The following is a 22638-nucleotide window of genomic DNA, read 5'->3' on the forward strand; positions in this document are numbered from 1 at the left end:
CTAAGCTTGGCAACCCCAGTTCTTTACATTGTTCTTCCGACAGCATGAATTCCACAAAGGAAACCATGGTGTTTACCCTCTTCTGGACACACCCTAGTCTGTCGACGCCTCCTGGAAGCAGCAGCTTTCACACTGCTACAGGCCAGGGACCTGCATCAGTCTACTGAGAACGCCACCCTCACTGACACAGAGGTGTGGCTTTCTGGTGGCTCTCTTCATGTGCTTTGGAGGCGATTCCTTCCTGAACAGCTGCTCTGACTAATTTGGGAGGGCTGTGTCCCTGCCAAGTACACGCTGTAAGAGAACAAGCTCATGGAGCCTGCCTTGCAGGAAGGGCTTATCTGCAAGGTTACCACCGCCACACTAACCACAAGAATGAGGGGCCCTTCCTACCAGAAACAACACCAATCACCATCTATAGGGTTTCCCCGCTTTATCTTGTCTTGGGAGTACATGTGGATTAAGAGAGGCCATGTGGTGCCGGGGCTGCACTGAAGCGGGCAGATGAAGCATTATACCTCCTGGCATTGTTGAAAGACCTCTCCTGCTGTCCCCTGGCAGAGGTGAAGGACGTTCTTTGTTGCAAGCCCACACGACTGGTTTAAAACAGGGTTCTCCAACCTCAGCACTATTTTGTGTGTGTGTGTGTGTGGGGGGGGGGGTTGTGCTGGGCATCGTCAGACGTTTAGCAGTGTCCCTGACTTCTGTCACTGAATGCCAGTAGTGCCCACCAGTTGTGACAACCAGAAATGCCTCCAGACATTGCAAAATGTGCCCTGGTAAACAACATGGTCCCCTATCAAAAACATACAGTCAATATTATTGTAATAACTATGTATGGTGTCAGATGGGTAACAGATTTATCACTTCATAAGGTAGAGAAATATCTAAGAACTAGGTTGTACACCTGAAACTAATATAATATTGTATGTTAACTGTTATTGAAAAACAAATTTTCAAAAAGTTTCAAGGCCCTGGCCAGGTAGCTCAGTTGGTTAGAGCATCATCCCTATACATCAAGGTTGTGGGTTTGATCCCAGATCAGGGCACAGAAAAGAATCTATCAATGAATGTATAAATAAGCAGAATAACAAATCAACATCTCTCTCTTTCTCTCTCTCTCTCACTCTCTCTCTCTCTCCTTTTATCTCTCTCTAAAAATCAAGCAGTAAAAAATATTTTAAAAATACTAAGTGATTTTGGAAATAAACCACTTCAAAAGAGAGAGAGAGGGAAAACTAATGGTTTAAACCCACATTCTCCCAGTAGTTTAACACGTAGAGCTAGTCCTAAACTTGAAGCATTTTCTACTTCAACTTCCTCATTTTACTGGCGCAGAGGATGGTGACTACGTGGTGATCAGTAAGAGATGAGAGACAGGCTTCCAGCTGTTTCCACGGCACCAGTGGTTCTCAATCCTGCTGTCCATCAGAGCTCCTAAAATACGTGCAGTTTGGGTCTCCACCCTGCCTAATTAAGATAGAGTCTCTACGAGTAGAGCTCAGGCTCGGGTGTTGCTTAAGACCTCCCAGGTGACTCCAGTGTGCAGCTAAGGTCAAGGGTCAGAGCACCATACCTCACTGTCTCCATTCTGGACCTCAGGAAAACCACCTTGGGCATCTCTGAGTGGAGTGAGGTTTGTGGGCCGCCCGGCAAGGTGCCATGCACAGTCTCTCCCTGCTGTGGGCACCAATCTCAGAGGGCTGCTACACAAAACCTTAGCACCCTAACAACAGGGACACTGGAAGAACCAAAGCGGGGGAAACACGCACAGACTATCCCCAACTTGTGGGACATGACAAGCATGTCTTATGTTGGGTCAAAGCAATGTCTATAAGTAATTTAAAAGCCAGAAGGCATATTCAAAATAACAGTTTGAAGTGCTCAGCACAGAGCATAATGTACTCAGAAAACAAGTCTTGTCTCATGTTGTTTAAACAATTATGTATACATGGTGTAGTTAATTAAATCAAACTTAATTCATTTCTGGCTTTTCATTCCTTGTTTAAGGAGCAGTGAGTAGAACACAGAGATTTCTACTGACTCATTTCTTAAGAAACTCTTATCAGGAAGCTGAGAAGATAACTGGAGAAGGTTGTTTAACCAAGATAAGAATGGTGCTATATATACATTTACAATAACAGCAATTATAGCAGCTTCCATTCATTGAATGCCTTCTGGGTAACAGGAGCCGGGCTCAGCTCTGCACGTAAGTTGTATCATACTTAACTTGAACAAAAGCCCTAAGAGGTAGGTTCTAATGTTACTCCCATTTTACAGATGGGGAAACAGAGACCCAGAGATGTCTGGTCACATGCTAAAGGTTCTATCAATGGTAAATGATAGATCTTATTAGACAGGACAAAACCCTTGGTGTGCCAGACTCCAGCACCTACAGCCATCAGGCTACAAGGGGCAGGATGTCCCTTCGATGACATACCAAAGTTCACCTTCCTCTAAATCAGAGGCAGGGACTTTTTTTTGACAGTATGTCTCAATAGAGGGGATGGTGTTTAGGCCTCAGCACTTTAGCCCAGAAGTGGGCACCCTGGTGGGCAACTTTAAGCACTGATTACCAAACTTCTGCAGGTACATCTGCAAACCTTTTCTAACCCTATTGGTTAATTCCAGGAAGCAACATGAATGAGAAAAGACTCAGTCAGACTCCTTGGTGACTCCTGTTTCTTAGGTCATGACTGCTTTCTTTCTACATCTGTCAGACTCTGGTTAAAATGTAAAACATGCGTTCTCAGGGCTAACTTCTCTAACCCTGTGTTTCGTGAGGTGCATGGAGCTCTCCTGATGATGTTCTTCTCACTGTTATTCCGGTGTGATCTCAACAAGAACAACGTTTTCTGAGAGGCTGTTCCGGCTGGAATTCAGGCAGAATGGGCGACAGGACCAGCTTCATGGTTGTGTGACCAGTGCAATCACACAGGAGCCCAGAGCTTGGTTTACTGCTCTGCTAGTCGCCATCTTGAAATTCTTCATTTTATCTTTATTTGTGAAGTCTGAAGGGACCGTGGAGAATGCATGCGAGCCGAGGTGACCCAGTATGTGCATGTACTGTTGTTCCTTGCCACCCTGTCGCATCTGCAGTGCCCCAGGGGCACAGAATTCTGGTAGACCCACCACGAATAAAGAGTTTAGCAAGACTTAAAACAAATACAAAGTAAACACATTATACCTATGCAAATTTTCCTTCTTTCCATCGGCACTCTGTTGGCAGCTTCTATCGTGTGCTTACCTTGTATTCGCTCTGAGTCTTGCCAAATTCCATAGGTCCACCAGAATTGTGTGCACGTTTCTTAGCGACACATTCATGCTTTAGTAACTGGGAGAGCTGACGGCCCTGAGAGGCCACGTTTCCATTTGAACCAGAACTTGCCCACAGCAGAAAGAAAGCAGTGGTGGCCTAAGAAACGGGAGCCACCCGGGAGCCCTCCCAAGTCTATTCTCATTTGTGTGGCACCCTTGGGTCAACCAAGCACTTAGGCTGAAAATACCAACACAGAAAGAAAGGATAAGCTGGCCAAAGGGTTCCTTTTGCTTTAAGGCCTTCTTTACTCATCTGCAAGCTGAAGAGAGTCAGTTGAATGTGTGTATCAAGAAGCAAAATAAACTGCATTAGTCGTTTGCGCTAGCTGACAAAAATATATATATATATATAAGCATGTCTGAACTACAATATATTATTCATGGAATTTCGGTCATTCCACACACAAGTCTAACGCTCTTATAAGTGCATTTAAAACTGTCATTGCACAATAATAAAGATGAATGATAAATTTTATACTAAGAATTTAAAATTGCATTTTATTTTTCTCCTAGAGCAAAGGTAAATGGCAAATAAATACATCATGACAGGTTGAGAGAGAGACTGCAGATGAAAGAAAAAGGTTTTACATTGTAACACTTTAATGGCAATGTTTTGCCCTGCCCTCTGAACAAATAAGTCTCTGCATTTTCATCTTGCATTGGGCCTGCAGATGATGTCGCCTGCCCTGGGGGAGGTCGGGAGAAATAAGCAAGGGCGTCTCATCTGTCATTGATTCGCCCAGATTAAGTCTGCTCTGGCTCAAAACAATGAGATAAATGTTGAATCCAACTGTAACCTCCAAAGTTCAAGGTAAAGGCCAAACAATGGCTTTTAAATGTCAAACAACTTTCCAACATTAGCCGAATCCTCTCAGGATCCAAAGTAAATCAAACCTAAATTAATTCCTCATCCTTGGGTAACCTTCCAATCCACAGTGCGCAAGCTTTGATTTAAATGGGAAACTCTGGTGTGTGGAGACTAAAAGTTGACAAGTGGTTTCACAGTGAAAAAATGACTATTCCAGTTATGGAATTAACACATATTTTAAAAAGTGGTGAAAAGTTGAGTCTACACCAGGGGTCCCCAGACTTTTTACACAGGGGGCCAGTTCACTGTCCCTCAGACCATTGAAGGGCCACCACATACAATGCTCCTCTCACTGACCACCAATGAAAGAGGTGCCCCTTCCGGTAGTGCAGTGGGGGCCGGATAAATGGCTTCAGGGGGCCGCATGCAGCACGCGGGCCATAGTTTTGGGACACCTGATCTATACCATCCTGGTGAACAATAAGGTCTGGTTAAAAAAATATATCTATTTATTCATTCAACAAACATTTTTTATTGAGCAGTGTGCTCTGCCTGGGGAAACTTTGGGGAATAAAATGTACGTGTTACCAGCCCTCCTTGACAGTCTGACTGGGGACACATGTAATAAATAAGAAAAAATAAATAAATAGAACCATAAATTCTGATCATTGTTATTTATAAAGGAAACAATAGGAGCAATCACCCAAAATAATTTTTTTCTTTCCACTGTTTCTTTGTGGGAACATCATTCTCTTTGCCTGTTTTTTTACTTTCAATTTTTCTCTATCCTCATATTTTCCTTCTCTACTGATTCCATATATAACTCTGAGTATACTAATCTGGTCCATGGAAATGTCAACTTACTTACATAATATATCCACTGAAATCAGTTCATTTATTATTGAGCTTTGGTTGATAAGAGTTAGTAAGCCAGAGGAAAAGCACATATTGCCTTCTTCCAAAAGAAGTCTCAGAAAGCTCTAGAACTGTTTGTCCAGTAGAATTTTTTATGCTGATGGAAATATTCCATACTTGTGCTTTATAATCCAGTTGCCACTTCTATGTGGCTACTGGACATTTGGAATGCAACTCAAAGGTTACCCTGTGGACAGCACAGCTCTAGAGGTTTCCAAGTCAATTGAAAACCTGTTTATCAGGTGGGTAATGAAGGATGGTATAGCCAAGAGCCAAGTTAGACAGACAACAAATTCCTTAGGAAGCGTTTGCAGAAGTTCTCAGCCTTCTCAGAAACAGCGTGAGTGTCCGAGGTTTGAGCAGGGTCTGAACTTGGAGAACCAGGGAAGAGATCTAGGCAGCATAAGAGAAACCTATTCCCAAAGCTAAATATAACCTCTGCTTGTGTTACCTAACTTGTAAAATAGTCTGGTCTTGCACCACAATTATTTCCCCCATGAGGACAGAACTTTGCAAACAGTTAGTAAAGCAATTTCGCATCCATTATCTCAATTGATTTTCACAGTGTGGTAGTGAGATAAGCAGGACAGGGATTATTTACCCAAGAAGCCAAAACTGGAAGCCTTAGTGGATTTCATGCAGAGAAAATCTCAGTTCTAAGGTTACCATCAGCAACCTAGTCCTTACTCTGCCTCGGATCATCTGGGCAAATCTTCATAGGGACAGGTAAACAGAAGAAAAGCTAGGTCAGGGAAGAAGGGACAAAGTCATTCCTCATCCCCTTGTCAAGCCTCACAATGTCCCTAGTACTTTACTAGGCTCTGAGGATACAGCAGTGAACAAGACTGGCAAGATCCTTGGCATTAAACCAACAAAGAGCCCCAGAGTGAAATCAATACGACTTGTTCCTATCACTCGTCATGACTATGAGATCATAGTCTATATGGTCACACTATGCCTTCCAAATGAGGAGAGTCACTTGGCTTGAAGAATAACTGAGCCAAGGCAAGCTTCTAAAAAAATTTTCTCCCACCCTGGCTGTGTAGCTCATTTGGTTAGCAGGCATCCCCAAACTACGGCCCACGGCCGCAAGCAGCCCCCTGAGGCCATTTATCCAGCCCCTGCCACACTTCAGGAAGGGGCACCTCTTTCATTGGTAGTCAGTGAGAGAAGCACTGTATGTGGCGGCCCTCCAATGGTCTGAGGGACAGTGAACTGGCCCCCTGTGTAAAAAAATTGGGGACCCCTGTAGAGTATCATCCTTATACGCCAGAGTTGTGGGTTCAATCCCCAGTCAGGGAACATATAAAACTCAGCCAATGAATGCATAAATAAGTGGAACAACTAATCAATGTTTGTCTCTCTCTCCTTCTCTCTCCCTCTTCCTTTCTTTCCTTAAAAATCAATCAATAAATTAAAAAATAAAAAAAGTTTTCTCCTTTATTTTACTAGGTAACATCAGATAAAATCATTACCCTTTAAGAGAATCTAAAAGAATCTAAGAATTATGTTTCTTAACTCTGAAGCACAATCACTGCTAGCAAAAACCAGACTGTTGCGAATCATGAAAATCTAAAACTGTGGTTCTCAGAGTTTAATATGCATAAGAGTCATCTTGGCAACAATGTCATATACTAACCTGCTGCAATTCAGTGAATGGGAGCCACGATTCTGTTTTTACTAAGATCCTAGGTGATGTTAATGTGAGTGGCCTGTTAACCACACTTGGAAGTAAAAATGATCACGAAAAATAAAAATAAAGTAAAAGGACATGATTACGCTGCCCAGACCTCCAATGACATTGCATGGAGAACAATGGAAGAAACTGGGATACTCAGAGCATAAAAGAAAAGCCTCAAAAGGGAGATATAACTAAAATATACAGAAAGGTCATTTCAATAAAAAAGATGTAGCTTGGTTTTCTCTTGCTGAAGGCAGAACTCGGGCCAGAAAGTAGAAATAGCAATGGAGACTTCAACTCCATATAAGGAAGACTTTTAATCCGTAGAGCTGCCCAACCACTGAGTTGGGCACTTGATCTCATCAAGTAGTAAGTAAGATTCTCTTATAGCAGGAAGAGAAGTAGAGATTGGATGACCAGTATTAACGATGACAAGGAAATGATTGGTTAGGCAGCAATCTGTTCAGCTCCCATTAAACCTACGTACTACTCCAGTGATGTCCACGGGGCTGTGACTGTTTGCTCATGAGTCTCCTTCCCTGGCTGTGAGTTCACTGAGGCACCAACTCTCACTCTACCAGCTCACAGACAGTGCCTGCCACGGTGGATGCTCAGTACACGGTTACTGTGGCTCAAACCTCAGAACCCAATACTCCGAGTCCCAGAATCTGCAAACCTGGACTTCTGATGAGTTTCATGTCATCTTAAAAGACAAGTTGAAATTTTTATCAATCTCACCTGGGTTCACAGTGAGTTCTTAGCTAAAACCCTGCTCCTCTCCTTCAGGAAAGTTTTAAAGTTTCCTTCAATAAAGGTCTGACATTTTTCTTTTACATTTTTAAAGTAACTTTATTGCTTCTGAGGATGGTAGTGTTTTTCCTAATTCCCATTCTAACTGGTTATTTCTTGTACGTATAAGACTAGTGTCTAATATATCTGGAATTCCTTGTGAAATATGTCAGTTTCCACAGTTGACAGGATACTCCTGGTGGATGATCATACCGTTTTTAAATGATGGCAAATTTGCTGCCCCCCACCAATTTTTTCTTTTCCTGTCATTTGGATTTTGCATGTACAATGTTGAGCAGTACCAGTGACATGGCATCCTTGTCTTATTCCTGACTTGACTAGAAAGGCAGCCAGTGCATTCTTATTACATCACTTTCTCCCTTCTCTGCGGTTATGTTGGATGTGAATTTCCTAGCATGGGAAAGTGACTCCTATAAGACTAAGAGAGATATTGATGGAGGAGGAAAACACTCACAGGACCAAGTTAAGGATGTGACAAGGAGAACCTGGCCCCAAACTCACTAAGGATAAGTTCACACACATGATGACCACTCCTAGAATCCACTGTCCATATGCTGGCATTAGGCCTCTTTTTAATATATGTGTGCACAGAAATTAAAACTGCCCTAATTATATGACAATAATTTATGTTTGAAAACTATTTTTAAAAGGTAATGTAACCTATATATCCAGACAAACTATTTCATCAGCCAACCAAATTCACTTCGATTTCATTTGTGGGCTGGATATCCCGAAGAAGAGATGAAGCCAATAGAAACCAACCAATCATAGCCGCATCCATCTCTGTTACTGTGTACATTAGTACAGTCTGGCTTCCCAAAGGCCTCTAAGAATGTCTTGAAAGAGCATATTTTATTTCCTTGGCTACCCATCTGCTTGTTTAATGATAAAATGTTATGGAAGTCCCAGGCCCAGAAGGACAGCACCAAGCTTGGGAGAGTCATCATTCTAATTACCGGGACCAGACTGGCCTATTTTTAATTCAACCTGAAAAAGTGAAATTCCAGTCTCTCAAAAAAAAAAACAAAACACAAACAAACAAAAAAACCCTAAGAGGAAAAGGCCCCACAGTTTCAGAGTGTTGTCATGACCTGGTTCTCCTCAGTGTGATTCCTGGGTTGCAGACTAAGTCTGCCATACTTTTTAGAGTCCCAGGAAAAAAATTTTAAATAGCAGATAATTTTCAATTTTTAGTGTTTTGATCTTTTATTAGCTTGAAGACGATCATAAAGACATTTCATCAGCAAAACGAACTGATCGTTTGATCACGTACTGTGTTGCAGACAGGGGATTCTCGGGTACGTAAGTAGAAAACAGCCGTGGTTTCCACCCTTAAGGAATATTTGCTCTTATAGGAGTTAAATCAGGAATTCTGTCATCTAGAGCAGTACAAATGCCAAGAAAAATGCAGGCTAGGGGTAGGAACAGGACTACAGCTCATTTTACTTTCGATTGTTTAGGTTTTATATTCCTTGGATGCAGCTGTATTTGTTGATGTCTGCTTGTGGGATATTTTTTTTAAATGTAAATTTCTCTTAAGTTGTGTTAATACAACTGACCCAGAGAATGAACTGTATGATTGTTAATGTGGTCATCATCAAGAATTTAAATATCTACTATACATCAGGCAAGAGACCAGGTATATGGTATGTAGCAGTGATTAAAATAGGCAAGAGTCCTATCTTTTTGCAAGTTTGATGTTCTAGCAGATTCAGGTTTCAAAGCAGTCTTCTCTCTGGATTGGCTGCTCCCACTCTTCTAAGATCCTTAACTCCCCAGAAAAGCATCTCAGGCCAAACTCCTGCACTCTCCCTGACCTCATGAAGAAATGCAAGGGCTCAGGTGTGGAGCGAGTATCCCTATCTAAGCTGCTATCTCTGCTTTCCAATCCCACAGCAGATTCCCAGGAGCGGCAGGGGTAAAACAGTACATATCAGTCAGGTCGGGTTCCTCGGCAGCCCTAGAAACCCCTAAACTCTTTCTATGACTGTTTCTATGGGAAAGGCCACCTGGTTCCAAACAACTGGCTTAGCAGACGCACTGCTGAAGCACATTCTGTTTGTAAGCTGTCGACAGCCTGTGCCCAGGCGACTGGCAGCTCATAGCTCCCTGCACCCGCACAGACGTCCTTGTACACGCACTTCGCTTTTCTGTTGGATCTTTTCCGGGACCCTCGCTACGGCATAATTATTAAGAATGTCAGCCTATCAGAGCGTCCTCGGAGGCCCCTCCACCAGCTGGAATCTCAACATGACACCAGGCTGTAGCTACAAGTGTGCCCAGACTGGTGGCAGAAAATTGAATCCAGGCTTCTAAGCAGTCCCCGAGGCATGGTGTTTCTATTGCATAGCAAGCCCTATTTTGTCCTCTGTTCTTCCACTTGCAAATAAAAATGCCCCAATTCTCAGCTGCCAGAACAGCTGAATACTTGTCATCAGCAGAAAAATTAAACGCTTATCTCAGAGAAGGTACTGCTCTTTGGAAATTCCTGTGCGTCTCAAAGCAAAGAAGAAAAATGTCACTGACAGTTCATCTTAGCTACAAGATGAATGTGCTGATCATACGTGGCTTTTCACAGCTGAGAACAACTTTGGGTTGGAGTAGCCAAAACATTCTCAGTGTCTCGAAAGAGGCACCATGACTGATTACTGAACATTCAACTCCAAAGTCACTCTCACCTCCATCAACCTAGGTGACCTTGGGTAAAACACTTGACCTTTCCCTGTGTTCTTTCAGATTCCCATTCTAGACTGTCCTTACCTCCATTTTCTCATTTGTCACATGGCATTATTGTTGCATATTTATCATTCTATTTACTTTCGTTTATCAGGTTATTTTATGGTGATCTTAGGGCATCAGGCAGTATGAGATCACTCCTATTAATATTAATAACATTATCAGTAGTATTATGGGTGTTTACTATGTGTTGGATCCGAACCTGAATGCAATCTCTAATAAGTTATAAGAGCCCCGTGAGATGGATATTATTATTCTTACCATTTTTTCTATAGTTGAGGAAAGTCAAACCAAGAGAGATTATACAAATGGTTAGTCATGGCACCGAGGGTCAAAATAAAGTCTCCATTTCCTTGAAACCCATGCTTTTAACTGCTACCCTAAAATACTACCTGTAAATTATAGTAGATGATATTTACTAAGTGCTTACTAGATGTCAGGCTCTACATACATTAGCTAATTTGATTGTCAAAAAAAATCCTATAATATAAATATAATTATAAGCTCAAGTTTTACAAAATGAAATTAAGGTTCAGAATGGTTAAATGACTTGCCTAAGGTCACAGAGCTATGGAGAATGGATTTGCACATGGGTCAGTCTCCCCTAGAGCTTGAGCCCTTACCCACTATTCTATTCCATGACCAGATGGGAGATTTTCTTTAATCTTTGCAAACACTGCACAAGATTTCAAGAATAACCCCTCTAGAAACAGAAAGCTGGACAGTTACCCAGTTTTCTGGCTCATGCAAATAAACCTAATCTATCAAGCCCATAGAGACTCACCTTAGCACATGTGTGGATCCATTAATGGTCGTGGTTGAACAGGGGACAGTCTGGCCCAGAATGGAAGGTCTTCGGTAGCGCTCATCATCACAGCAGAGGATGATGAGAAAGGCACGTCTGAAAGACTTATTCAAGAAGGCGTAGAGAAATGGGTTCAATCCAGAATTGATATAGCCAAGCCAGAGGAAAGCGGTCCACACCTGCCCAGGGACAGTGTAGTCTATGAATGGATCCACAATATTGGTAACAAAAAATGGGGCCCAGCAGAGGCAGAAGCAACCCATGATGATGCACAAGGTCTTGGCTGCTTTGGTCTCTGTCCTCATGCGATGAGTGCTGTGCTGGTCTGCCGGCTGGGGCCTGCCCTCCGAGGGGGCTCCTGCCCGTTGTAACATCTGGATCTGGTGGGCGTGCTCCTTGGCTGTGACATAGATGCGGTAATAGGCCAGCACCATGAGGAGAAACGGGATGTAGAAGGCCACCACGGAACAGGTGATGGCATAGGGCTTATTGACCATGAAGATACAGTACGTAGAGTTAGAGTTCGGGTGGAACTTCCTCTTTTCTATCTGAGAGGCGGAGGGATAGTGGGAGAGAGAAAGGGAAGGAAAAAGTGAAGAGGAAAAAATAGAAGGGGAATGAGAAAAATTATAAGAAAATAAACAGTAAGAAGAAGAAGAGAAAAGGAGAAGTTAAGGCAGAAAGAAGGAGAGGGGAACAAAGAAAGAAAGAAAAAAGACAACAAAAGAAAAAAGAAAGTTTATCAACAGAGCTTCTTTCCTTCCTCCCTTCCTCCCTCCCTCCCTCCCTCCCTCCCTCCCTCCCTCCCTCCCTCCCTCCCTCCCTCCCTCCTTCTCTCCTTCCCTCCCTCCCTCCCTCCCTCCCTCCCTCCCTCCCTCCCTCTCTTCCTCCCTTTCTTTCTTCTTTCCTTCCTTCCTTCCTTCCTTCCTTCCTTCCTTCCTTCCTTCCTTCCTTCCTTCCTTCCTTCCTTCCTTCCTTCCTTTTTTTATTAGCCTACAGCACCTAGAACCTTGATGGTAGAAAAAGAATATAATCAGACCCCAGAACTCAGAAGGCTTGTATATCCAGAGGGGCTGAGGGCGCCAGTGAAGAATAGAAAATGAAATAGGAATGTACCCAACCAATAGTGGAGTTCTGCCTGTCCGCCCTCCCCTCTCTGCTTGTCCACAATATACCTGCTAGGAAACCTCTTCAAACTGTGACTCATCTTCTTCAAGACTGTTCTGGCTCTTATCATCTCAGCATATCCCAAATAAAACTGAGCATTAGCTTATCAACTTGTATTAAAAAAATCTTTAAAGATTTTGATTGGGGTGAGGATAGAATGATTGAGGAAAACTGACTCTCTCTATAACGTTGTCTTCGCATTCACAAACATGGTAAACTATGCATTTTACCAAAATTTTTAAGAATTTATTTCAGCAATATCTTATATTTTTTTGTGTGTAAATGTCTTGCACGTCTTTTGTTAGGTTTACTCCTGAGTATTTGACTTTTTATTCTATTGTGAATGATACCATATAAAAATTCTTAATCGTAATTGTTGCCAGGATGTAGAATGGAGTGAAAAGTTTTTGTATATTTGCTACGTATTCAGCAACTCTGTTAAATTAGTTACTAATATTTCCATCTCTAGATTCTTTAGAATTTTCTTCATGCACACTCATGAGATCTGTAAATGAATGCAATTTCACTTCTTCCTTCCTCATATTAATAACATTTTTCTTACATTGTTAAACTTGACAAGCCCCCAATATAATTCTGAATAAAAGTGGTAAGAGTGGACACCACTAATATATTCCCAGTTTTAAGAGGGGAGCTGTCACCATTTTCCTATTAATTACAATACCTACAAGTTCTTGTCAACTTGTAGGTATTGTAGGCTTTTCACTTGATGGAGAAAATTCTCTTCTAGTCTTAGTTTGATGAGAACTTTTAAAGTTGTAAATGGATATTAAATTTTGTCAATGTACTTTTGGCAGTAATGAAATGATCAGGTGGATTTTCACATCTTCTTATTTACACCGTGAATTACACTGTTACACTGTCTTGTTCACTTGCATTGGACACTGAGATGCACGGGCTTCCCTCTGAAAGACTGAAAGACTTTTCTCCCAACTATAAATGCTGCTTGCTGACAGCTCTTACTTGTCAGACTTCTCTAGGAGTAGCCACTGGCTGAAGCTGTGTGACAAAAATGACACTTCCCTTCCTGAGGTCAGCCTGCATCCAGTGTGAACAGACACGTGAATGAAGATATGAATAAAAAAATATGTATGATACACACATATGTTATAACTTGTGTAATAAAATATACAAGCAATTTAGTATCTCACCTTACAATATATTATAAGGTTAGAGTATATCTTTCTATGAAATTGACATCTTATCATTATGAAATATCTCACTTTATCTGAAGTAATATTACTTGCCTTAAATTTCTTTTATCACTGATGATAGTATAGCTGTACCAGCTTTCTTTTGGTTGGTGTTTTTCTCTTATATTTTATATACTATTTTATAATATATTTTATATTTAATTTTCTATTATTTTATTTTTAAACTTGTCACCTTATATTTTCTTACAACTAGAATATATTATATATTGATTAGTTGATGAAAATATTGTGACCAGAGACTTGGAGGAATCTAACTCTGTATTTCTTTCTTTTTTTTTTTTTTTTGTATTTTTCTGAAGCTGGAAACGGGGAGAGACAGTCAGACAGACTCCCGTATGCGCTCGACCGGGATCCACCTGGCACGCCCACCAGGGGCGACGCTCTGCCCACCAGGGGGCGATGCTCTGCCCCTCCGGGGCATCGCTCTGCTGCGACCAGAGCCATTCTAGCGCCTGGGGCAGAGGCCAAGGAGCCATCCCCAGCGCCCGAGCCATCTTTGCTCCAATGGAGCCTTGGCTGCGGGAGGGGAAGAGAAAGACAGAGAGGAAGGAGGGGGGGTGGAGAAGCAAATGGGCGCTTCTCCTATGTGCCCTGGCCGGGAATCGAACCCGGGTCCCCCGCACGCCAGGCCGACGCTCTACCGCTGAGCCAACTGGCCAGGGCCTAACTCTGTATTTCTTTTAGAACAAGGGTCGGGAACCTATGGCTCGCGAGCCAGATGTGGCTCTTTTGGTGGCTACACCTGGCTCGCAGACAAATCTTTAATAAAAAAAATAATAACGTTAAAAATATAAAACATTCTCATGTATTACAATCCATTCATTTCCTACCACTCATGATCATAGTTGCGGGTGGCTGGAGCTAATCACAGCTGTCCTCTGGGACAACACCAAATTTTTATTGGATAATGCATAACATACACAGGTTGTTATATGGCTCTCATGGAATTACATTTTAAAATATGTGGCATTCATGGCTCTCTCAACCAAAATGGTTCTCGACCCCTGTTCTAGAAGCAAAGATTTAATATTTGATGATTCAGTGTTTGTGGCAACTTTATAGAACCTAAGAACTGTGAATAATGAGAATCAACTGTATATGTATTATGAACACGTGGGTTCTGCTAGCTTCCTTCTAGGAAGATTCACTGAGCAAATGAATGGAAAGATACAAAATGCAGTCACGTCATGGAGCAAATACTAGGCATGTTGACAGTAAGAAGGTGCTCTATTTCCCAGTTCCACAAAGAATAGAGGGTATGCCTCTCACTCTCATAAATGGACAAAAATTCCCTAGGCTATTTCCCTTAAAAATTCTACATCAGAAGGTAAAAGTGCTGTGTCCTCAATAAAAGTTGTGATGCACAAAAGTTTATTCTTCCGAAGGTTTTCTCCATGAAGGAGTAAGTTTAGCACAAATAGTAAGAGATTCTAAAGGCCAATAAGCTTGGGCTTAGATATAGCCACCACCCCTTCCAACCAATGCGACTTTAGCTAAACACTTCACCTCTCTGATCCTCATTTCCTGAGGACAGTAACAGGATCTACTCCACAGCCTTGTTGGGAGGTCTGAGTAAGGTTCGTAAGAACAGCGATTTAATTAACATGGGGCTCAATACACAGTAAGTGTTCAGCATCTGTTGGCTGTTATTACATTGGTTGTTGGAAACCAAGAGTAATAAAATGGAAAGTTTGAGAGAAGAGGGATAGGATTCAAGAAAATTGCCATATAGTCTCCCTTGTATGGGTCCCCTTTACTTCTCTACTCCTCTGGCCCCAGCATTGCTCTCAGAAGCCCTGGGAACTCTTGTTCTGACATACCACATGCAAATCCTCGCCCAGCCTTGGTTTGGGTTTCCTTTCCTGGACAAAGAACAAGGCAAGATTAGGGGCTAGGAATCAGCTGGAGAGAAGATGGGGCAGCTACTACTCTAACTGGTTCTGTTGGGCCAGAGCTCAGTCTCTATCTCTCCTCTCTGTTCCTCTTCCTACCACAATATGGTTCTGGGGTCATTCTTAAAGTATATATATCCCTGGGAATGAATCCAGACCATACCTTTTAATCACCATTACAAGTTTGGTATTGCAAATATAGTATGTCAGAGCAGGACGACTCTTACAGATCACCTAGACAGGGGTTGGTACATGCCTGACATGTGCCGCCAAGCTATTCTCCTACACCCTGAAGACACTATTTTCCACTGGGGACCAGTGGATCTTCTCATCACAGCCCTGTAGGAAGTGGGTCAATGGGAGGTTGGGCTCAGGGTTCCGCTCTGAACTCCTGGTTCAGGGCTCTCTTCATTCTCCAAAAGCTTCCACTCATATGATGTGTTTTCTGTGTATTACTGAAAGTCTCAAAGACCCTTGGCATGACATAGGAGGAAATAGGACCTCTTGGGGCACTGAGTCTGAATGCTGAACTTTGAACACCTGTTCTAGGCATGTAACTGGACATGCTACTTCACCTTTCTGAGCCTGACTTTTCCCATCTGGATGAGATGAGGAAAGGAGGTTGCCCGTATTACAGGTAAAGTATTTTGCATACTTTCTGGCATACAGTAAGCATTCAAAGATGCTAGCTGCTTTTTGTTGTTGTTCTTCTCATAGCTCAGAGCACTGTCGGAATCTCTCTTAGCATATCCACCTGGCTTGACACTGTTTGTTTATTTAGAATCGCAAGCAAACAAAGTGAATTGGACAGTTAATCAGCGGGGTCTACTCACCAAATCGATTATGCCAATGTTGTTCCAGCCTTGCATTATAGGAAGAAAAGAGATAAACATGGGAATGACCCAGCAGCCTCCCAGCATTAACGCGATGCGCAGAGGGGTCATCTTGTTCCTATAGACCAAAGGCTGACAGCAGATGGCATAATACCTGGAGAGAGAACGGGGGTGGATGCCAAGGGAGAGGAGGAATGAGAGGGAGGAGGAGGGAGGATAATTTATGAGAGAGAACCGGGGAAAAGGAATGGGGAGAAGAAAGGAAATATGAAAAGGAAATATTGGGAAATTTGGGGGGAATAAGAATAAAAAAATAAAGACAGAAAAAAGAGAAAATAATGGGGAGAGAGGAGAGAGTAGGTAGCAGAGGAAGGGAAGGAGGAGGGGAAGAGAAGAGAGAAAAGAGCAGAGGAAAGAAAAAAGCAATTATACAATAAAACGGTACATTGGCCAATGAGTTTCTGCTAATAGAAACTTGAGATCACACCTGAGAATCATTGCCTGGAGTCCACCCATAGTCCTCTTCCTCTCCCAATGCCTGAGAAGCCAGCTGCACAGCTGAGGGCCTGCTTTGTCTCAGGCACAGCTCCAACAGGACTCTCATGCCTGGGCACTGCAGGAGCTTCAGCCCAGCCCTCTGGGCCTCAGTGGCCAGAACCACACTCTTTGATAACAACTTGAGGCAACTAACATTTGGCGCAACATCTGGGCTCTAAGGACTGTATCTCCGATCTGTCCCCATTCTCTTGATCACCTGCCTATACTACAGTGATGCTCTAAGTCAGTGTTTTTTACATTGTGGTCCAGGGATTCCACCCTGTTCCCCTGCATCAGACTCACTTGAGGAAGCCTATTTAAAATGCAGATACCAAGGATCTTTTGAATCAGAGCCTATTGAAGAGGGACTTGGAGTTGGCACTTTGACAAGCGGAAGTCATTACTGCTGTTAGCTGAGTATACCCAGTCCCTCCTTCTGAGCACAGGCACTTCCTAACCGCCTTGTGGTTGAGTAGGGTCAAGAGACTGGTCTGGCCAATGAGACGTGAACAGAACTGACATGTGTTATTTCTGGGTTGGATCATTGCATTGTTTTTCCAAGAATGCAAAATTTCCAATATCTCTTGTTTCATCATTTTCTGCCTACTGATAGAGACCACCTCACCCCCATTTACCAGGGTCTCTACTCCTCCTCTCGGGACTCAGTGTTCATCTCTCTTTGAGTCCATGTTCTGCCTAAAATACCGCCTTTTTTCTTACCTCCAGATAGAGATATGACCTGCCCTACTCAATGACCAAGCCGCTAACCCCCAGACTGCTCCTTGCCTGCCATTCCAGCCTTGGAGCTGGCCACTTCCCCGTGCAGGAAGGTCATGGAATTTGACAACAAACACAATATCATAGTAGGTCTACCAGCAATCTGTCTTTGCAAGAATCTGAAGAATAAGTACAAAAAGGCAGCCTGGAGCTTAAGTCTATTCTTTTTATTTTTTGTATTTTTCTGAAGTGAGAAGTGGGGAGGCTCCCACACGTGCCTGACCAGGATCCACCCTGCATGTTCACTAGGGGGCGATGCTCTGCCCATCTGGGCCATTGCTTCCAACGTGACTGGACCCATTCTAGCGCCTGAGGCAGAGGCCATGGAGCCATCCTCAGCGCCCGGGCCAACTCTGCTCCAATAGAGCCTTGGCTGCGGGAGGGGAAGAGAGAGATAGAGAGAAAGGAGAGGGGAAGGGGTGGAGAAGCAGATGAGCCCTGGCCAGGAATTGAACCTGGGACTTCCACACAGCAGGCCGATGCTCTACCACTGAGCTAACCAGCTAGGGCTAAGTCTATTCTTTAAGATTTGATTTTATTTAATGATGAGCCACCCCCTTTAACTCCTCATTTTATGTAGTTCATTTTGTTCATTTTCCCCCACTTCTTCTTGTCTTAATTCAAAATGGAACTAATATAACAATGGCTGTGTTTTTTAAAAGGTGGTGGTGGGACAATGGAGAGGGTGGAATGAGGCGGGGAGCCCAACGTTAAAGCATGAGAAGTGGGTACCCTGGGATGTGGGGAGTTGTACTTGTCCTTCTAAGGCATCATGGAGCAGCTGGCATACTTCCTATGGCCAGCGAGCAGTGGTGCTCTGACCAGGGACAGAGTGCCAGGAACAACAGACTAAAGAATAAAAGAAGGAATTAGTTAAGAACTCATTTTTTTTTCAACCTATAAAAAATGGCATGGTAGCCAACTCTAAAAATGACTCAGTATGGAAAGAATGATGATTGGCTAGAATTTCTCCATGCTCTTGACTTATTAGAAAGGCAAGTTATAGCAGAGTGGCAAGCTTTTCTGAGTGGTTATACTAATACTCATCAGAACTTTAAGTATTAACATAGAGATGATGAATTAGGTGTGTATGAAAATATAGGTTTTTTTTCCCCCCGCAAAATTTTGCTTCCTACTTCATTTCCTGCTAGAGGAACTAGGTTAGTCCTAGTCCTTTGCTTGTGGTCATTTAGCATCCTTCTTTTTTTTCTGGGTAATAGGATCTCAAATCTTTGGGGGATTGACCTCTCGTCTATTGATGTTGTGGTGCTGAGATGCGAATGATGGGACTCTGACATTTCCAAGCAGGGAACAGCCAATCAGGCAGTCCTTTGGGACTCTGGACATCACGCACAGTGGTGCAAAGATGGGCAAGTCACAGGAGGTCCCCTATCTGCGCAGCAACCTCCTGGCAGTGCTGGGGGCAGCTCCTTTCCTTCGGTCTTCGGGAAACCCTGCTCTTGCCTCTTCTGTTCCTTATTCTGTAGCTCTTCCTTTAATTTAACAAGTGGCCACATAGCTTTCCAATAAATTCCCTTTCTGCTTAAGTTGCTGAATGGGTTGAACTGCATCCTCCTCCTTCAAAAGATATGTTAAAGTCCTAAATCGCAGACCACTGGAATGTGACTTTATGCAGATATAAAATATTCTTATAGCTAATCAAATTAAAATAAAGTTCATTAGAGTGGGCCTTCATCTAAAATGACTGATGTCCTTATAAAAAGGAAAATTCCAACACAGAGACAGATATGCACAGAGAAAAGATGGCTAGGTTAGGACAGAGAATTGGAATGATGTATGTACAGACCAAGGAATACCAAAGATTGTGAACAAACAACCTGAAGCTAGAAAAAGGCAAAAAATAGTACCCGGTTGGTCTTATTGGCTCAAGTTCTGACCAAGGCCTTGGCACCTGTGAGGCAGCTACCCTAACTAAGCTGTTCTGTATCCTTCTAACATCTTTCCTCATAGCTCTCCAGTCTTTGCTTTCTAGCAAAGAATCTAGAAAAATAAACATCCTTTTTGAGGCTGTCTTCAAGAAGCCAAATTAAGTAGATGAAAATAAATTATTACTGAACAAAATGAATAATAACAATTAAGTTCTAGTGCTAACTGACTAACAGAGCATCCTTTAAAATTCTAATTTTTGTCTCCAACTTAAAGACCAGATAGGAATCTGATAAGTTGATTTTTATCTATCATGGTGACTTTTTAATTTCTATATTTGGATTATATTACCTCTGTTAATTACAATTTTTTTTCTTACCATGAACTGCCCCAAAAACATATGCATAACACCATTAGATGTTATACATTAGAAGTAGCTTGTTAAATTTGCAAGTTCTTTGGAGATCAGGTAAAGCACTTTGGCTGAGTTAATAATAAATACTATTTACTTACTTAGCAAGGGCTCTACCTGTACTATCTCATTTAGTTTTCACAACTACTTTTGCAGCAGGAACTATAAATGTACCCATTTTACAGTTGAACAAACAGAAACACAGAAGTGTCAGGATTTGTCCAAGGTTTCACAAGTGGTAAAAACTGGGTCTAGACCAGGCAGCCTAACTCAAGGGCCAGGATGTTAACTTCGTTACTATCACTGTACTTGCTACCTCACCTAAATCCCCAAGGGGTCACTCTATTTCTTTACAAACTACTTTAGGGACAATCAAAACATATAAACACTAAACCTCAGGATCCTGAACTCCCTAGCCCTCTCTATAAGGCAGTGTATCCAAGTCTGCATGAACATACCAGGGACTGGGAATTCACCAAGTTCTACTGCAGTACATTGTAAATTTAATCTATCCTGAAGTTAAGAACGTTTCCTCTGTGACTGACTTCCTGTAACTTCCAGTTTTACCTTCTGGCCCAATTTAAAACTTCTGTCTCTAATTCTTTTTCTGCATAGTGATCTTATAAATACATGAAGAGGACTTTTACATTTTCCTGAAGTCTTACTTTCTGCGGGTAAAAACATTCCCAGTTGTATTCAACCAAGGTTGATTTTGCTTGCCAAAGGATACTGGGCATTTTCGCTTGTCGCAGCTGGGAAGGGGGACGGGGCTGTCATCCAGCAGACGTCAAGGACGCTGCTAAATGTCTTACAGTGCAGATATAGTACTGCCACACCCCCCACACGCAATGAAGAATTATCCGGTCTACAATGTCAGTAGTGCCAAAGTAGAGAAACCCTGGTTTAGAGGAGGTGATTTTCACTGACGGCAGGGGCTCCTGTCTCCTGCAGGTGCTGTGACATGCCATCACCTCTTAAGAGTGGGTGCCACGAGGAGGCAGAATAATCTGGTGCACCCTACACAGATGGAAGAAGAGTGGTATACCCCCTTCCACCCTGCTCACCACACCTTCATCCAGCCTGGGGGCCCCTAGGAGTCCCAGACACCTGCATTCCCTCCAAGAGCTGCAATCCAGGGTGGGAGGTGAGAAAAGTCTTCCCCTAACTGATTTATACAGTCCAGAGATGTCTGCCTCATTCACCACCGTATCCCCAATGCCTCGCACAATGCTAGATAGAGAATATCTGCTCCAAATGGGTTGCATAAGAATAAACCCGTAATCACAACCAATGAAAATAAATTACATGAAATGTGGGACCAAGTTTGTGGGATGTGAAAGGTCCTATCTAGCAGAAGGATGGGGAAGCTTATACTAATAAGTGTCTTTTAAGCTGGATTTTAGAGACTGCATAAGGGTGATGGAGGAGAAAATGCAACACAGGTGCTATAAAGAACATGGACAAAGAGACACAAGTATTATATATGTGCTATATATGAGAAATATTTATAGATATGCGTTTCATATCGATACATATATATCACCAATTTGAAATATATACTTATGAATATATATCCTTATAGCCACATAGCTGGACAGTAGAGAGTTTGCAAGAAAGCTAAAGAAATACAACTTTAAAGGGGCAGGTCTTGGAGCAATGGTTCTCAAGCCGTAACCAGCATCAAAATCACCTCAACAGGTGGTTGTTAGGTCAGACGTGGGGCCCAAGAATCTGCACGTCTGATATATTCCCAGATGCTTCTGCTGCTGCTACTGGTGGTTCGGGCCACACTTTGAGAACCACTAGTTTAGAGGTGTTTGAATTGTTATGCTAGGAGGAGTCACCGAAAGCTTTTGAACTAGAAAATGCCCATCACAGTCAACACATGTGCATGCTCTACTAAAGGAGCTGAATTACAACATATTTAAGAGAAAGGGTTGTTGGTTCCCAGCCTGGGTGGACAGCGTTCATAAATGAAAGCAATTCTGTCTCATCTTAGGAAGAGATTTATTTGTGAGGTCTGTTCTCTAGCCTTTCATGGGACATTTTCTGTTCTTTAACTAGAAAACTTTTACAAAGTGGTTAAATGAATATTCTAATGGCAAGTGAGGTTCCAGATGGCCAGGATTAACCAAGATGTACAGTCACTTTTTATGCAGAACATTTCAAAACATTGCTTATAAAACTCCATTAAAACCCCTTTTGGGAGACCAGCCACCAGCTTCCCAACCAGAGGCAGGTGTAAATGTGTGATCAAATTGCCTTTAAATGTCTCTGGGGACACAATTTATACTTTGACAACTCGGAAGAGACAGTTGTTTATTTTAAGCTCCAGGCTAATCTCTTCCCCGCTCCTGCAATTAAAGGTAATTCTTCCTCCTCACTTCCTTCCCTCCTACCACGGGGAAGGCAAAGGAGCCAGCAGAACAGGTTGGAATTCTAGACTTTCAGAATCAGGGGGACGTTTAGCTTTGTGTCTTCATTTCTGGGGACCTTCACCATCTATTAACTCTGGGGTCCTAGTATCAGTTACCTTGCCTGTCCAGGAGGACCCCATTTCCTCATCGTCAAGGGAGGATCATTTTGCTTACTTCAGTGATTAGCTGTGACAACTGATGAAATCACTTGTTCAAAACTTAGGAAGTTCCTGGCACGTAAAACTTAATAAGCAGCAGTTATTTCAAAGTTTTTCACTCCTATTCCCTCTCATCTTTTACATACAGGGTGGGGCAAAAGCAGGTTTACAATTGTTCTTATGGAAAACAATATAATAATTAATAAATAATAATAATACAAGAATAAACCCTGTGTTTTGTGTACTTCCAACT

At 42.5% G+C, this 22638-nt stretch overlaps 1 protein-coding gene and 1 non-coding gene across 7 annotated transcripts in view; both read right to left on the bottom strand.

Annotated features, from left to right (window-relative positions):
• The window catches only part of HTR4 (5-hydroxytryptamine receptor 4), a 149486-nt gene that overhangs the window by 37141 nt on the left and 89707 nt on the right, over positions 1-22638 (bottom strand). For 4 of the 6 annotated variants that reach the window (XM_066343493.1, XM_066343490.1, XM_066343491.1 and 1 more), the window contains exons 5-7: positions 16198-16351; positions 15293-15334; positions 11053-11621 (exon numbers count right to left, since the gene is read on the bottom strand). In XM_066343493.1, the coding sequence (XP_066199590.1) occupies positions 11053-11621; positions 15293-15334; positions 16198-16351 (765 nt within the window). The remainder of the gene's footprint in view (positions 1-11052; positions 11622-15292; positions 15335-16197; positions 16352-22638) is intronic. The other 2 variants (XM_066343495.1, XM_066343494.1) reach the window with 1 other exon arrangement.
• TRNAS-GCU (transfer RNA serine (anticodon GCU)) lies at positions 17946-18021 on the bottom strand. Its single transcript has one exon. It is a non-coding gene; the product is annotated as a tRNA-Ser (tRNA).

The sequence above is a fragment of the Saccopteryx leptura genome, chromosome 6 (genome assembly GCF_036850995.1).
Source record: "Saccopteryx leptura isolate mSacLep1 chromosome 6, mSacLep1_pri_phased_curated, whole genome shotgun sequence".
In the NCBI taxonomy this organism is placed as follows: domain Eukaryota; kingdom Metazoa; phylum Chordata; class Mammalia; order Chiroptera; family Emballonuridae; genus Saccopteryx; species Saccopteryx leptura.